Source organism: Octopus sinensis, unplaced genomic scaffold, assembly GCF_006345805.1.
Source record: "Octopus sinensis unplaced genomic scaffold, ASM634580v1 Contig15230, whole genome shotgun sequence".
Lineage (NCBI taxonomy): Eukaryota > Metazoa > Mollusca > Cephalopoda > Octopoda > Octopodidae > Octopus > Octopus sinensis.
This window is the reverse complement of record NW_021833618.1, coordinates 34,671-52,904: the sequence shown is the minus strand read 5'-3', so window position 1 is coordinate 52,904 and position 18,234 is coordinate 34,671. Positions and strand designations below refer to the sequence as shown.

At 39.8% G+C, this 18,234-nt stretch overlaps 2 protein-coding genes across 2 annotated transcripts; both read right to left on the bottom strand.

Moving 5' to 3' along the window:
• Nucleotides 1-911: 911 nt before the first annotated feature.
• On the bottom strand, nt 912-3,059 carry LOC115230302. The gene has a single exon (XM_029800506.1). The coding sequence runs from the start codon at nt 3,057-3,059 to the stop codon at nt 912-914; it is 2,148 nt and encodes a 715-aa protein (XP_029656366.1).
• Nucleotides 3,060-3,172: 113 nt separating this feature from the next.
• LOC115230301 lies at nt 3,173-4,426 on the bottom strand. Its single transcript, XM_029800504.1, has one exon. The coding sequence runs from the start codon at nt 4,424-4,426 to the stop codon at nt 3,173-3,175; it is 1,254 nt and encodes a 417-aa protein (XP_029656364.1).
• Between the last annotated feature and the right edge of the window lie 13,808 nt (nt 4,427-18,234).

Below are 18,234 nucleotides of genomic sequence, written 5' to 3'. Positions count from 1 at the left end.
TGGGGATCGGGTGGTCACAGAAGTTACAATCTATTGTGAGTATACAAATACACCAAATGCTTCTTGCATAGTGAGGGTTATCTTTTGATTTTTATATAATTTTAGTTCCACACTGTTGTCGGCTAACATCATATATGCTTCATCCATCACTTTCGTAATTCTTATATGAGAATAACAAAGTATACAGTGTGGGTTGGGACCCGTTTGTGAACATGCACACTTTCTGGTCGTGATACAAACTACACAGTCAGTAATTTAAAATACTAAAGCGTGGCACGACGACTGATTTTTGGCGACTGAAAGATGGTATTTGACGGCATAAAACTTTAATGTTAGAATAAGATTTGTACAGATGTGATAATGCGGCTAGACGTGCAAAACTATTTACATTCACGTAACGAAGGTTATCACAGTAATACAGCATTCTAATAATTCGAAATATTTAAATATACATATAGTCTAATTTATCCAACCCATCAAATGAGTTGTTTAGTATTTTCTTCAGCGAGTCTCCTTTACACTCACTAATATCAATGAAATATTGATTACAATTGTTTCAAATTTTTTAGATGGGAGAATATTTCTCCATTAGGAAATGTAACTTTTCTCTTTATGGTAATATCTATCCCATCTCCCGCAGCATTTTCTCCATTGAAAATACAGTTGTATAAATTAAGATATCTTTTAAAATAAGCAATTCTTCAATAACCTTCTTGTCAAATCGCAGTCGTTTTGGATCACTAAATGAATAAAAAATAGGACAAGTGGAAGCATTTTAATTAATGCTGATATTTTATTGTCAATAACTCAGTGGTTAGACATTGAATTGATATATTTATTAAACTGTTTTTTTAATATAATATTTAATTTAATTATAAATTAACGTCTTTAGTTACTAATAACTAACTAATCTATATAATTCTCCTCCTTTTTGGACCGTTGCACTGGATCTGCGTATTCTCCTCTTCTAACACTTCATATGACACATGAGACACATCTTCCGGCAAATCTGATGGATCTGTTGTTTCTCTAGCCAATTTTAGGAGGTGGTTGGTGGCCCTTGAAACTTGTTCCTCATGTTTTTCAATTTCCACTCCATGTTTATGTTCAACAAGCATGGCCTCCAATGTCTTCTTAATCGTCAGCGATTGTATATACGATCTAGTGGAAGCATCCAACTTCAGTCTTTCCATATAAGACTTATAGAATTTAGAAACTATCCCGTCCCATGTGAGGACAATGGGGATTATCGTTCCCTTCGCACCGTGGATTTGAGATAATTCTCCAGCAAGAAGATCATATTTATGCAGTTTTTCTACTTCCACTTGCTTTAACATGGCGTGGGAAGTAATTCCGACTTCAATTAGAGTGATTTCGTTTTTCTTTTTATCAAGGACAAAGATATCTGGTATATTGTTTTTTACATGAACATCTGTCTGCAAGGTGATGTCCACTCTTATCTCCACTTTATGATTTGAGCTAACTGACTGGACTGTGTGTGACTTTAACCTTTTGGTTTTCCTGATTCCATATTGGCGGCAGAGATGCAAATGGATGCATCTTATAACTTCATTATGTCTTCTGGTATAATCACTGTTCAGCATTCTGCTACATCTTGTAGCCATGTGATCAACAGATTTTTTAGCTTGATTACAATGATTGCACATTCCTCCGTTATCGTTGAAAAATATATTTCGATCCTGAATAATACAATACATTGCTTCTGATCTCGGACTGTTGTTTCCATTCACTAGCCATTCCGTAGACATATTGATGTCAACATTCTGATCCTCACAACATTTGAAAAGTACGGAATGCACCATCTTCGATTTAATAATCTTCATTAGACTCTTTTGTTGATTCTCCTTGATTATGTTTATATTCAATTCTGAAGGATCTTCAATATTGTATTTGAAGGTAAGAAATCTTGCGATGGTGGCCATATGTGTTTTATTTATTTTCAAGACCCGCAAGATTCCAGCCTTTCTGAGACACATTGCAGACTTTCTTTCAAGATCAGTCAAAAATTGGTATAACATGCATTCACTTTTATGGACAATTGAATTAAGTCCTCTTCCAAGGTTAGATCTGCTTATATATAATCTTTCCTTATTTGCAGGTTTCAGATGAACATGTAAATTAGATAGAATCCTTCGAACTTCGGTATCAATGGCTTGAAACTCGTGTGGCTCAATGTCAATTAGTCCAATATAGTAATTGTAAAGTGATAGAGAATATTCATTAATCGCCTTGAATAGATTCACTGCATTTATCTTCGTGCTCACAAAGCTTTCAATTCTCTTCTTTACATTTTCTGCAATTTTTTTCATAACTTCATGCTTCAATACATTGCTTCCTTTATCCTCCAGGACTCCCAGATATCGATATCCATCATATCCGTCAAAACTTCTAGTTTCTTTAACATAATTCAGATTGGTTGCAGATTTTTCAGAATTCCTCCTGAGACCAACAACACTGAAGTATTCATCAATACTTTCCATCATCCTCAAGATCGTATTTTCTTTCTCAGCAAGTATTTTCAAATCATCAATAAATAGCAGATGATTAGTTGAGTATGTTATTTGAGACGGGTCATTATGGTCAATACAGATTTTAGGAAACTTGTGATTTAGTATCCTGCTCAACGGATCCATTACCAGCGTAAAAAGTTGGGGAGATAGTGAATCTCCTTGAAGAATTCCTCTTTCTAATTTCACTGTTCCAATTCTATTTACATTGAGATTCAGAATCACTTTCCATTTACTTATCAAACTTTTAATAAACTTCACAATCCACTCAGGGAGTCCAGAATAATCCAATACCAGCGATAAAAATTCATAGTTAACAGAATCAAATGCTTTGTTTATATCAATCCATGTCGCAAATAAGTTATTTCCACAGTGATTGTTAATGCACTGGTTTATTAAAGCCTGTTCTTTTGCACCCTGGCAATGTCTTCTAGCTCCCAGTTGGTTATCCGAAACAAGACCAAAAGCTTCAATGTAGTCTGTAAGTTTAGTGTTGACACATTTTGTAACAAGTTTGTATAGTATAGGCATGCATGTAATCGGACGCAAGTCATTAGGTGATTCACAACAAGCTTTTTTTGGGATGAGAAATGTAACCCCAGTGTAAAACCACTGACCAGGACAGTAATCTCCATTAATAATCTTCAAAATTTCATCACATAAATAATTATGGAGAGATTCAAACTTCTTAATAAAAAGCAGTATACTCCATCGCATCCAGAAGTCTTCCAGTTTGGCGCATAGTTAATAATACTTTTGATAAAGTCTGGTTTGATGTCAACTGGGGATTGTTCTATGCCAGTTATACGTTTTCCAACAACATCAGTAACAATATGATTTTCATCTTTTTTCCATATCTTCTCCCAAAATGACAAACATTCACCTTCTGGCAACGTATATTTATTATCTTCTCCACCATTCAGGTTTCGGTAAAACCTCCTTCTGTTGAGTTCAAAACAAAAATTGTCTCTTCTAAATGATTTTCGTGACTCATAAATCGAAATCCTTTTTTCCATGATTTTTATTCTATCTTCAATTAACGTACATATTCTGGTGGTTTCTCCCTTTCTCGACTTCTTATATCCAAAGGAGCACATAAAGTCCAGGGCCGTATCCTTTTCACTTTTGGATTTCAGACTGGAGAAATTAGCAATAAGAGTGAGGTTCTCTTTGAATTTAGTAATTCTCTTCTCAATATTTTCCCTCCAAGAGGTTCTTATTTTATTTTTAAGAACCAAATTTTCGTATGCACATTGTCCTGCAAAAATAATATCCGTGATTTCGTTTATATCCTTTGGAGGACAAGTCAATACATAATTTGAAATCACTGCATCCAAAGCAACCAGAATATCTTTCTTAACCAATTTATATGGAATCTTTTTGGTAGGCTTTCTCGAATCCCTTGATATTGATACAACTCTCTTAATTTGGAAATTAAATTCTTCTTTACATTTTCCATATAAAGAAATTTCTGTTTTTGACAGTGAATTTCCGTTTTCTGTTACACCCACATCATTTTGATTACCACAAGTCTCACTATGGGGTTTCACTTTCAATAATTTTTTAACATCGGAGATGCTTTTCTGAACAAGAAAACGGGTATTGAAATTATGTACAATGAGGTTCCATCCACCACGAGGGATTCTTCCAAATCTCCGTTTAGCCGAATCAACAACAGAAGATATCCACTGCAATTTGTCGTTAGAATGTGTTTCAGTTATCAATGATTTAAGGGGGAGCAAATGCGTTCGTGAAGGTTCAATATAAGGATCATTGCAAGTTTCAGGCGTTCCATGTATCCCTGAAGACACGTTTCCAACTTCTGATTGATTATTATTATTTGTATTTTGTGTAGGAAGGCCCTCAGGATTTGTTTGCGGACTGGTGAAAACAGACATACACGTCACACTTCAAACTATTTTATCATTATTATTCGGACAATTATTATTCGGACTATATTACAGTGACTATGCATAATTTGTATCAAACTAGTGAGAGAATACAAAATAGTCAGCCTACACCGTTTGCTTTTTACTTTCGGCCTGAAGGTAAAATAATCCGAAGGTAAGAAGGTAAAATAAAGATAGGGAAGCCTAGGACTAACTAACACAATCCAAATCATTGAATCCATATGGCTTAAACTCCATGGTACCCACATAATCATCAAGCAATGAAATGGCATACTCATTTAATGCTATGAATGAATTCACAGTATTTAAACGAGTTTTACATAACATTGCTACCCGCACTCCATCTATTTTTTAGTTTCAAAAAGAATGAGCGATTTGGGGCTTTCTATGTACCCGAGGCATATATACCCCTCGTTATCCTTCAACACTTTCACCAGATTGCCAAAAAATTGCGAATTGGTTTCCAACTTGAAGATATTTAGTTCCAATCCTATTTGCCCCGTGAATTCGCTCACGCATTTTCCCGTAGAGTTAATTTGCTTTGAGGACAGAGCAAACAACTTAATTTCGCCGAAAACACAAGGCGGTTCATGTTAAGCACATGTCCCTTTGAGTTATTGACAGATTTTCGTGTTTTTTATTGAGAAAGCTACTCAATGATTCGAGGCAGAGTACAAAAAGCAGAGGCGACATGCTATCTCCTTGTAGAATCCCCCTAATTGTTATTCTATTTGAGATGAACACTCCATAAATAAGTAACACCACTGCACAGCCAGCTTGGAATACAATCACATTATATTGAACATACAGACGTGCAATGCAATCCAATCGGCAGTGAATAATCACTTCTTTATTCTTGTTATATCACCTTCTTCTGAGTATTTTATTACCGTCCCACCAAGTGTGTGTCACATTACCAACTCACCTAGTCATACCAAAGACCGAGACCTAATTAATTAGTTAAATGTTGAATAATATAAGTTATATCAAGACATGTAAACAAAAGTGTATTGAATAAAACACATGTTTTGATGCGCGAGTTGGAGGTTGTGTGTTTAGTGAATTATTTCAGATTACAGATCAAGGAGAGACTCGTTCTACAGAAATGGGTTCCCGAATGGTGTATGTATTATAACCGAACATCCCATTAGACTCACTGGACTCGGATCCTTGTCTTCCGTTTCCAATAAACGCAAATTCGTTCCAATAAAAAGAGAAGCATCGGAGAATGAGGGGAAGAGACCTCGTTTGTCACCCTACAGAACAAAGAAATGTGTGCAGGAGAGTCCTCCCATTCGAAAACCTGTCAAGAGCAAGGAGGAACCTGTATTGAAACCCAAGCGGGGAGTGAGAGGGGAGTGTGGGGGAGGTGGAAGGGAGTGTCGTGGAAGGGAGTGCGTGATGGGAGGACGGAAGGTGGTGAAGGAGGTGGTGGGTCACAGCAAAGGAGTGATGCCGATAGTGTCGACGGGGGCGAGGAGTGTGGGTTGTGTGTGTCCTATAGCTGGTATGTGTGCTTGTCATTGTGCTAGACTTAATGAGAGAACACTTCACGGTGTTGTTTCCCCAGTACTGTCCCCTCCTCCAAGGAAATACTTTGGTTATATTTCTCGTTCATTGTAGCAATCCACTCGGGCACTCTCCACGGGCATGCAGGCCGTCCTCCACGGAAATGGAAAGGTCTATTTGAACGTCGGGGGAGTCCGCGCATACGAACTCCAGCCAGTCAATACTGTCAGACAGTCCGCGGTTGCCTCCCCCATTCCATTTGCAGGTTCTCAACTCCATATCCTTCAAGGACGGCATCTCTTCTGTCCTCCAGTTTGGAGAAATGGGGTGTCTCGTCATTGCTGTCCCCGTCATTCCCCCCCACTGATTATATTTCCTTATTTCTTGAATACACTTTATTTATTTGTATAATAAGTTACGATATTAATTGGGGGCCTGTTCCCCTCAACTCGAGGATTTGCGAAGGTCGTGTTCTATACAATCCACTTCTCCACTCAAACATGGTCATCTCATCTGGGCTTTTTCCATTCTTACGGTCGAGTCCAACTGGTTTGTGTAGGGAAGGAAATCAGCAGAATTGAGTGGTTTTTTACCATGTTGATGCATTTGGGAGTAATTTTCTTTTGTCTCGCCGTATGAGTTCCCTGCCAGCCTAGAATAGAGTTCGACTGGTTCATGAGCATCATTGGTGCTGTTTTCGTGATGTCTTTCAATAATGTATGTCGGGGAATTAAGACCATTTAAGTTGGTAGACTAATGCACATTGATATTTGAATCTTGGTTTATTTAAATATTCGACAATTGGAAAGTCTATTGTGCCAATTCTCAATTTTTGATTTTATTTTAGAGATGGGTTTGACACTCCAGACTATACCTGCGGAAACAGAACATGCACCTTATTAATGGGGCTGACGAATAATACGCCAAATAATAACATCGCTAGTACTAAGTTGCCCAAACTCAGCAAGTACAGGTATTGCCAGTAATAATAGGTCCGTTTCCGATGGAACCTGCAGTCATTGTAGCTTCATTAATTTTCCGGGTCATGTCGTTTCACTGAGCGAATTCCATTAAGTCTCCATGCTTGGCGTGTCTCTTGTGTTGGTTAAAGAGTGCTCGTCTTTTAAGTCCCAGTTTCCTTGATTGCAGATTGACTGGAGGGTGGGATTTTCTTTCAAGGTCAGAGAATAATCTTTCTTATCTTCTATTCTTTTTTTCTTTTACATTTTCACCAATTGGTTTCATGGCATTGATCCCTCTGTATTCAGCACAACAGTATTTTATATATTATTTGTTGGTTGAGTTGGTTGATACCTCTCAATCGTACTCTCGATCTGTCCATCCTACGCTTTTTTCCATAGCAGCTTTCAGTGTCAGAGGAAGCGCGTCACTTTAACAATCAGTTCAATCGGGAGGATACTTCATTGCTCTCACAATTCGACAGCCTCGTTCACTGAAAAATATATTTACAGAGTAATTCTTTGACTGAATAACAACAGGTGCAGCGGGTTATGATAATATTTGCTGAGCACACCGACCAAGCTTGCAGAAAGGATAGCCTTTATATTTCAGTAATGTACATTGCAAAAGTAAGCATAGTGAGTGAATCCAACTCATCTCTTTAGTCCAGGTGAGATGCATTCCATTTGCTATTTTTGATAATTTTTGTGAAAAGTAAACATGGTAAATGAATCCAACTTCTCCAAAGACCAGCGATAATTTTTGTGAAAAGGTATTGCTGAATGTTCAGATTATATTCTTACGTTTTTAATCAACATATTTTGCATGAATCGGTCAAATAGGACCTCAGTTGGTCTAAGTCATGGTTATTTTCTGCGGACAACTCGTTTTACAAACACTGAACAACATATTCGTTGTCGTCATTTTTCGACTTAGGTTGTTAAATATCTTCGAGTAATTGAGGGTTGACCATACCTTTGAAGTTGAGCTATTTTTTACACATTTTGTAATGTTAGTCATAGCCATTGAAACAACTGCTATTGAAAATGTAAGCTGATTAATTCACGTTGGCAGGCAACAATAATTACATTGCCCTCTTAATTAATCAGACTTAAAAAGGATAAAACTAAGTACAAATCGAGGTCTAATAACCTCAATAATATTTGATGTTGTATTAATAATTCTCCCTGATGAGTACATTTTAGACACAAACTGGCAATATTTAAATCAAGTATATACAGAAGAAAACTAGATGTGAGCTAGAGTAAGTGGCTGAAAGAATAGTCGAGAGCCTAAGAGTCAGCTCAATGCACAGCGCATGTCAGACACAAACAACATATTCGGCGGATCTGATGATAAAACTAATAGAAGAATTAGTAGATTACTCAGATGTAATAATTTCCTATAAAAGAATCCAGTCTAATCTCTGAGTGTCAACTTGGCACTAAGAGGCATTGTTAAGGTGCAAAGGAGCAAGCACTTATTAACTGTTGTGTGAACAGGTCACATGAGTATAAATTATTTTCTTCATGGGTAAATGTTAAAAAAGCCTTTGAATCAATCAATCACGAATTCCTTGCAGTGATTCTGAAAAACTCCGGGCTTCCTGAATGGGTAACAAAGTTTATAATGTCAATAGTTCCAAATTGGAAGGTCTCCCTCAAATTAGGAAAGCAGCATCTGGGAATTGTTAACATAGAACGTGGAATACTCCAAGTAGATTCCCTGTCTCCTCAGTTGTTTATTTTGACTTTGGATCCGTTGAGCAGATTGTTATTCTGGAAGGCCACTCTGGAGAGCATGTTTGTCGAGTACAAACATAGGGACTGAAATCCTGGACTCTGCAAATTCCGTAAATAGGGACTGGCGGAAATATAATGAAGATCAGCAAGTCCCTTAAGAGACCCAGAGACTGCAGGAGGAGATTGAGGATAATGGCGAGGACGATCAGAGTGGAGTCATGGGGAACTCGGAAAACAAAAATTGAAGAGTAATTATTAATTAGCTAAATTAGATGAATTAAAAGAGGGAATAAAATAGAGTGTAGTGTGGTGATGGATCTGTCAATGTTGTTGGAGCAATCAGTGTTGGGAAGTAGAGTGTTGTGTAAAGTTGTAGACCCGTGTGAAGTGAAGAAGTGCCTGGAAGTGCTGGAGGAGGCGTGTGAAAGGAATTTAGTGGGTGGTGTGAGTAAAGTGTAGACGGAAGTGATGTTGGAGCTGTCGGAAGTAATAAAGGGGGAGAGCAAGGAGGTAGTATGTAGACAGGCGTGCATCCAATTGAAGAATATAATATTTGGGAGTGTGAACAGTGAGAAGCGTGTGTGGCTGGCGCAACGATGGAGAGAGCAGGAAGAGTGGGCGCGTGAGAGGATAAATGGAATGTGAGGAGTGAGTAATGAGGCAGATTGTGTGTGGACTGGAAAAGGAGAGGTGGAGACCGAGCAGTGTGGCGATGGTGTATTCTGCGGTGGCGTGTGTGGAGATGGCGTTTGGAGAGTGGGGGAGGGAGTGGTGTTATTGTGCAACAACGTGATGGAGGGGCGTGTGACGGAGGCCAGTTTGGAGGCTCTGGGGTTCATAGCGAATGACCTGGTGTGTGTGTGGTAATAGTGCAGGACTGTTCGTACATGGCCAACACACAGGACTTGTTGGTGAGTGCGATTGTGCGTGGAATGGAGGCGAGTGTGTGAGTGGTGTTTGTCCTATTTAGTGGATATATCCAATTGGCCGCACTGAGGGCTCTCCACTCGACAGTCCCCCTCCTGCAGGCCAAGGTCCCCCTCCTCTGGTCTACGATAGAATGAACGGGACGTGATAATGAAGGTGGTCTGCCAGTCGTGCCACTCGTCGGACGTGGACGTGGCCGACATGTCCCTCAAGTGCCTGGATGTCATGACCGCACACTTTTACGAGTACTTGGAGGACTACATGGCCGACTTGATCTTCCCGGTAGTGAGGACATGACATGTACAGATCACGCTCAATGCCATCCAAAGTGAGTCACACGTCCTCCAGGGAATCGAGTTCTGGTCGAGCATTTGTGAGGTGGAGTTGTCCTCCCCCCACTCGTCCAAGTTGTACGCACAGGCAGCCATGCCCCACATTATATACCCAATACTCACACACCTCCCCAAACAACACGAGGATGACGACACCGACGGCTGCTGGATCCCCCCAAAGCAGCCTCCGTCTGTCTCACACTCCTCAGCGAATGCTGCCACGACCACATCCTCCCCCACGTCCTCCACTTTGCAGAACAGTTCATCGGACATGCCCATTGGAATATGCGGGAGGCGCCGTGATGGCATTCGGTCGTGTTTGTGTGTCACTCCAGGCTGTGTCGTCCGCCACAACATTGCCCCACACGCCCTCCGCGTCCTCCCCCTCCTCCTCACACTCGCCACTACCGACCCCAGTGTGGCAGTCCGCGACACAGTCGTCTGGGTACTCGGGAGTTGTGCGAGCACGTCCCCCACCTCCCCTTCCACACATTGCCCACACACTCCGCACGTGTCTCACACACGAACCACGAGTGGCCACCAATGCCTGCTACGTTACCATTCTTATTCACTTGTAGGCACTCTCCACTCTTGCTTCCACTGCCCCTCACTCACTCTCCCCACACTTTCACCATCTGTTCGACGCACTCTTTCGCCTCTGCACTACACACTACGACTCGGTGTACTTCGAGACTCTGATCTGTCTGATCACACACAACATACTCCCCGACATGTCTCCTGTCCTCTCACATTACTTCCCTCTCATCGTCCAATTTCTACAACATACACTCCAATTCGACAATCAATTCCACGTACAGTCACTCCTCTGTGCACTCATCAGAGTACTCCTCCCCATCACCACAGTCCATTGTCCTCCTCCTCCCCCTCTCACAACTCACACACGCAGACACTGCCTTCCACATCCTCTCCACCTTCCTCTCCTCCCCCGCCCACCACCATGTCCACGAGGACGCCCTTTACGCCCTCTCTCCCTTTCTCGACGATACTAACACTCACACCATCCTCCCCCTCTTGCTTAATCTCCTCACACCCACAACGACCAACAGGTTCTCCACTCTCCCCATCACAGGTCTTGTTCGCCTGTCTGGCACTCCTCGCCGACATCCACTCCCCTGAACACATCCTCCTTTACTTACACCCCCTCATGTCCTCTCTCTGGAATATCCTCCTCGTAACTCTCCTCACTATTCCACAGAGTTCACACACCTCCGACAAACTCAAGGCTGTCATTTTGGCCGGCTTCGGGGACTTGGCCTTGTTACTCGGCCACCACTTTGCCCCATTCGCCACCCTCGTCCTCGACACACTCCAATCCGCTGCCTCCGCCTCGTTCGACCAAGTCCTCCCTTCCCTCATTCCAGTCCACACAAAAGGCCTCGCTCTCCTCTCACAGACACACGAAGCATGCATTCAGGCATACACCGGCATTGTCCAGGGACTCGCGGGTGCCTTGTTCTTTAACCACCAGCATCACACTCTTCCCTTCTCAATCCACATCTCCCCTTGTTCGACTTTCTCACTTCCGTCGCTGCCAACTCTTCCATTTACGACATTTCCACCCTCGAAAATTTGTGCGGACTATTGGGGTGTCCACACCTTCTCACTCCTAGGGACATGTTGGGCATGTTTTCCACACAAACTCGTTCCCTCTTCGCCATCGATTCCGTCAACCAACTGTTGACCAACGACCGGCTCACATGCACCCCCAACGGCAAGAAGACTGTCAATTGGGTTAAGAAGCAGTTAAAAAAGGCAAATAAGGCGTATGACTGTGTATGATTGTTCTTTCTTTTGTTTGCTTGTTATTCTGTGGCCACCAACGTAGGGACTATTCGAGTAGGCATGTCGGTAGTTTACATTACCCACATTTCTCCTCTCCTTATTCCTTCGTTGGCCCATCTGTATAGTTGTTAATATAGGTGGTGATGTGTGCAGGACATAAATGGGACGAGCAGGGCGAGTAGTACAATATATGACTGATATTGTCGGCCTACATTCACGACAGTGAGTTGGTACGTCTACATGCACTACCGAGTGGGGAAAAGGTACGAGTCCTCTTCACACGTAGAGACCGCAAGTTGTTGAACTACGACAGTGTGGTGGCCATCGAGCCACTACTCAAAGATAAGTGCCACGTTTATTAATATCCCAGCTATGTCAGGCAACTAAAGAAGAACATGGGGGCCGATATCATGAAGGACGTCGAGGGGTGGAACAATATTAGCCAGTCTATACCACAACGAGGGCGACCACTGGATTGACCTTCCATCGACGAGTACTACGCCCATGCTCCACTCAGGGATATGAGGAACCGATTTAAGTACAAAAACACGTCCTTCACTCCCCTCTTCTAATACTCCACTTACTCTCTCTTTACTAATCTCATTCAACAACCTACTCCTTTTAGATACATCAAGGGTGCCTGTCAGTCACTTAGTTTGTTCATGACAGTCCTGTTCACACGTCCCTTCACATTAACGCTTAGAAAATGCGAATGCTGTCAAATGTTTTGCGAAGCTGTGTATAGTTGCTTTTTCTATTCAAGGAACTCTTGGTGACCCTCTTACTACTACGTCAACACCTGATAATTCCCAATTGTCGACAGGCATATACAACAAATTCATCCGAGAACATTAAACTCTGTGGAACATACTAAATGACCATGGTTTATTTTACAGGTCATCTCTTTGACTTTGCCGACACTCAGTAGACTTGGTCCCCTGGGGTTGTCATGTTGAGTAATATGACGAATGGATGTGTTTGAGGGAGTGTGTGGACAATATGTTCCCCCAATGGAGTACAACAGAAGTAGGGTCAATTAATTCCCTTGGTTAAGCGCAACAGATCGCAGTTTTCTTTGGTTAGGTGACCACTATCTCACTATGTAAGGTAGGTTAGTGACCTTTATTTGTGGCTTTTCGCAAGCCATTTTTTACTGGTGTAAACGTATTTCACTACATTAAGCAAAGAGTTTAGAGCTTAATTTAGTCAGCAATGCCAATTTGGCAGAGACAGCGACAGATAATCGACTTTATTGCACACTAAAAAGAAAGGAAGGCGACTCAGTGCCTCTTTGTAGTCCTCCAACTGACACTTTCAGTCGTGGACTCTGAAATAGCCAGACTATGACTCAGTGATGATAGACTGCGCGGTAAGGAAACCCTCGCCAAACGGAAATAGCCAGTCTAGATCACGCTTTATTGCATACGACGTCAATTCTAGTTTACGACAAATATGAGCTCCTTTTCTGAGCTCCATTGACAATATTGATATATTTTCTGTCAATGAACGACTGATGATTAGTGAAAAATGCAGTATCTAATGATTTGTTGGAGGTTCTGGTAGATACTACAATAAATAGTTAAGTTTGATCGGAAACACAAATGAGTAATTATTGAAGATGGAAACATAACAATGTTGGAAACACGCATGAGTAATTATTGAAGAAAGTTATAGGCTGGAAGATGTATTCGTGCAATGTGCTTTCCACCGAATTATTATTGAATAACCTCACAAATTTTCTTATTTACAGATATCTTATGAATAATATTGAGTTAGCCAATTTTTGTTCAATTTATAAATGATTTATTTACGGATTTTATGGAAGTATCCAGTCGAAACTCAAAATGCTTCAGAGGTTGTCCAGGATGAGTTTGGCAATGAAAATGGAGTGTTTGTTGTGGAGTACTCCTCTGGAGTCACCACGGGCTGTTCCGCAATTTCTATTGTCTTGTGAGGCATCTCCTTCACTTCGCAGTGAAAAACTGCCAGTTGAAGAAAGGCCCTAGTCGGTTGAGGTTGTCGGGCTGCAGAGAGAACAGAGACAATTAATGTGCTTACGAATAGGCCTCTAAGATTTGTATCACCTCCTACACATGTAAAATAAGAGACTTTCTAGGTGGGTCGACTATTTCCGTATTGTAGCATAGATGGTCGTCGACTGTCTTGTAGTATTACACCCTAATCTCGGGTGAGTGAGATTGGTGGGGCAGTCCAACATAATACTGCATACTTCTTCCCTCTCCTTCTCAATCATTTCATTTATCAGACATCTCGTCAATCGATTTCAGCAGTCGGTGCGACGTAGGTGGCATCCAATCAGTGTTTTGTAGGTAATTGAAACCAGGCATTTCTCCTCTTGCTCAATTCTCTACAATTCCTTTGTTAATCATCTTGACTGCTTCCGAAACAGAAACCACTGCGACACCGCTTGCCTAAAATTTTTTCTTATATGCATCCGTGGATTAGCACTGCTTGGATGGACGTAAATAATACACAATCTCCCTCTGCTTTAATAAATGTGGCATTCCAGTAAAAATATATGATTTAAACGACAATCATGAAAAAAAATAGTGTTCTATCTTTTTGTGAATAGAGACGGAGTAGGTTTAAAAGTATTACAAAGTGTTCTATCTCCTATATCGAAAGATTATTTGTTCAAGGCCCGACGAGAACATACATTTTGGCACTTTTAATGAAAAAGACACTATACCATTTCCCATACTTAACATCAAACTAAGTGGGATTAACGTCAAACTAAGTGGGATTAATACCAAACTAAATGGGATTAATACCAAACAATATGGGATTAATACCAAACAATATGGGATTAATACCAAACAATATGGGATTAATACCAAACTAAATGGGATTAACACCAAAAAATTCTTTTTTTTAAATTTTATGTTAACCATATTTAGTGTGTCGGCAATATTTCCCTGTATTCCAGAAATAAAGCTTACACAATCTTTAGACGTAATGGTTTTCATTCTATCCACAATTATTTGTTCAAGTATCCGTGTTCGATACTCTTTAATTGATAAGCCTTCTCCTTGTTGGAATAAAATTTGGTTTCTTTTAGATGCAATGTTTTTTTTAGAAGCGAACTTCTTCGATACCACTGTGAGCTGGTGCATTGTCCAAAACCATAATAACTGGACCACCATGTTTAATCCGTGCTTGCCTCAAACAAATTTGTCGAAATATTGCCGACATTAACATAAAATTTAAAAAAAGAATTTTTTTGGTGTTAATCCCATTTAGTTTGACGTTAATCCCATTTAGTTTTCTGCTAATCCCATTTAGTTTTCTGCTAATACCACTTAGTTTTCTGCTAATCCCACTTAGTTTGGTGTTAATCCCATTTAGTATGGGAAATGGTATAGAAAGCATCGTTCTGGAGCATAGGAATGGGAATTAATATGCCTAATAAAGAAGTCATCACGGCAGTTGTTTGCAATGACAAACTAATAATACGAAAACCCCAGATGAAACAAATTGACAAATTATTAATGACTCTGAGCATGAAAGTAAATGTGGAAATAATGAGTTATGGAGTCCCCTCAAGATGAGAAAAATTTCCAAAAACTAGGATCAATAATTACTTAATTTCTTATTATTTTCGGTTTTGGATTTAGTTAATAAAGTTTTTAATTTATTTGTTGTCTAACCAATGAGTTATTCGCAATAAAATATTAGCTTTAATTAGAATGCTTTTACTTGTCCTACTTTTTGTTGACTTAGTGGTCCAAAGTGACTGTGACTTAACAGAACGGTTTTTGAAAAATTGCTTATTTGAATCAGAGATTTGCAAAACTGTAAATTCAATGGAGCAAATGCTGCGGGACATAGAACATTAATTCGAATTTATAGCAACGTTGTATTTCCAAATGGAGAAATATTCGCGAATTTAACGAACTTGAAGCAATTGTAATCAACATTTTATTAATACTAGTTTCTGTGGTGGAGACTCGCTAAAGAGAATACTAAACAACTCATTTGACGGGTTGATTCACCTAAATACTATGTACATTCAAATATTTTGAATCATTAGATCACTTTACTAAACTTTGTTACGTGAATGTAGATGACTTTGAACGTTTAGTCGCATTATCATCTCTGTACAAATCTTATTCTAACATTAAAGTTACATACCATCAAATTCCATTTTCCAGTCGCGTTTAATTTAAGAACAATCGTCCCCTCAACTTTCTGTATTTTAAATTACTGAGTGTATAGTATTATTGATGGCCAGAAAATGTGTATATTCACGAATGGGGCGCTACCCATAATGAATACTTGGATATTCACCTATAAGGATTACGAGACCGCCGATCAGTACTTATTCGATCGCCACCTTGTTATTAACTAACAAAAGTGTGAATATAGGACCAGATATATATTACCCGTGAGTACTAATATCGAAACCTGCAGATGGTGGATTAGTTTACTCATAATAGATTGCAACCTCTGCTACCATCACACCCCAATGTAGGTGGTGCTAAGGAGTGGGGGGAATGAGTGGACCTGAGAAAGGATCGTGATCAATCAAAAATTAGAATATCAGTTATTAACTAACCTAATTATTTGTTCTAATATTTCCTTGTTCTACTTCTTATCTGTTGTTACATGGAGTAGTCACAGTCAAAGATACATGATCTCTTACAAATATATGTTAAGATTCGGCTCTCTGAGAAATACTCTCTCGATTGTCAATCCCAAATTGACATTATAAAAATCTGTTGTTGGACTATTTTTAATGAATAATTTGAAGGCTGACACTAGAAATTATTAGTGCAATCAATTTATCAATTTCAATGTAAGCACATTGCCAGTATCCACAAAAAACGACTATTTAAAATTTAGAAGAGATATGAATCTGTTCATGATCTAGACAAGGTATCCACACGAGCACATAATCCATGGCCCTCTTTTGACATTTTTTAGAATTTATTATTTCTTGTGGCTCTCTATTTTTAACAACAATATTAACTTCTCTCATCAATAGAAGAACACGCACGAAACTGTAAACTTGAATCACACCTGGAACTTTTTCTACTCAAGAAATATCTCTTTATTCCGAAACTTACTTTTCTCATGCGCTCTACGCCCTGCTTCTCCGAACAAGAATACTTATTTCGCCTCGATAATCTGGTTTCCAAAGCCCTTGTGCAGTTTTAATGATATTTACTGGTGATAAAATTCAAATTTGATGATATTCTGCGTGCTAATTTGCCCATCCGTTATGGGGGCATCGGTATTCGCTCTTGCCGTGATTTATCCCTTCCGTGTTACCTATCATCGTTGTCCGCCTCCACTAATTTCGTCAACTCTGTTCTTTTTCCCTCTTCTGAACAGTGCGAGTTGTTAGAATATGCGGCTGGTGTCAACGTGTGGGTTTCTCGGAGGCTTAAAGTCCCGGACATTCCGTCGGCTCAAAGGAACTGGGACAACATATATTGTTCGCATGTAATTGAAGATATCCGTAAAATATTTTTACAATCCTGATTAAATATATTATTGTCATCATGCCTCGGAATATATTGAATTATTTAGTTAAGAATCCAGATCGTCAGTGATTTCTCTTCTTTGCTTGGAAGAAGAGTTTGGCCCAAACTTCCCTTAATTTTCCATTTCTGCGTAGTTGTTCAGCTGAGTGTCCTCGCAACATGCTAGCTTAGCAAGTTGATTGGCAGCCGATGCGTACTCTTCATTAGCTACCTTCATTCCGTGTCTGTGTTCAATGAGCTACTCTACAGCGTCCTCTTCAGCACAGCCGATTGGATGTATATACAAGTTCCATCTTCAATGGATAACTTATTATGAATTTTAAAGAACTTTGAGACAACTCCACTCCATGTCAAGACAATCGGAATAATCTTTAAAAAAGAATACACGACTTGATGATAAAAGTTATAAAAAATATGATCATTATAAATCCGATTATTCATCTCTCTTACACGTGCTCATCGAATCTTTTATTTGGGAAAAAAAGTTCACCAAGGGGATCCACTCTCCTATTTGCCCTCAACAAAGGAATGTGCCCCGTATGGAAAGTAAACTATGTCCTGCCTTCGCTCTCGCCAGGCCGAGGATATCAAACGGTGTAGGCGTCGCTTACTTACTCGTTCATCCTAATATGCATTGACTAAGCAGTGACAATAATTAATGTTATAAATTAGGACTGTTCAGGAATGCCACATTTCCTGCCAAATGTGACCTGAATGCAATAATCGGGCGACCACTCGAATGGAAACAACCCTTCCTCTGACAAATACAGTCAACACGTCATACCCATAGAAAAGCCCCCCGAACACTGCTGGGTTGCCACCCTAGCATTGCTGTCATACACAAGCGAGGTTGTGCACTTTACATCCTTCTAATTCACATAATACAAACTACCCCATTTACAAATTCCACACGAGAAGGTTTTTCAGTATTTTCAAACTAAATTTACATTAATAAAAATACTTTAATGTTGGGGGAAACATTCTTTGGTTGAATAGACGTGGTGATCTCCAACTCA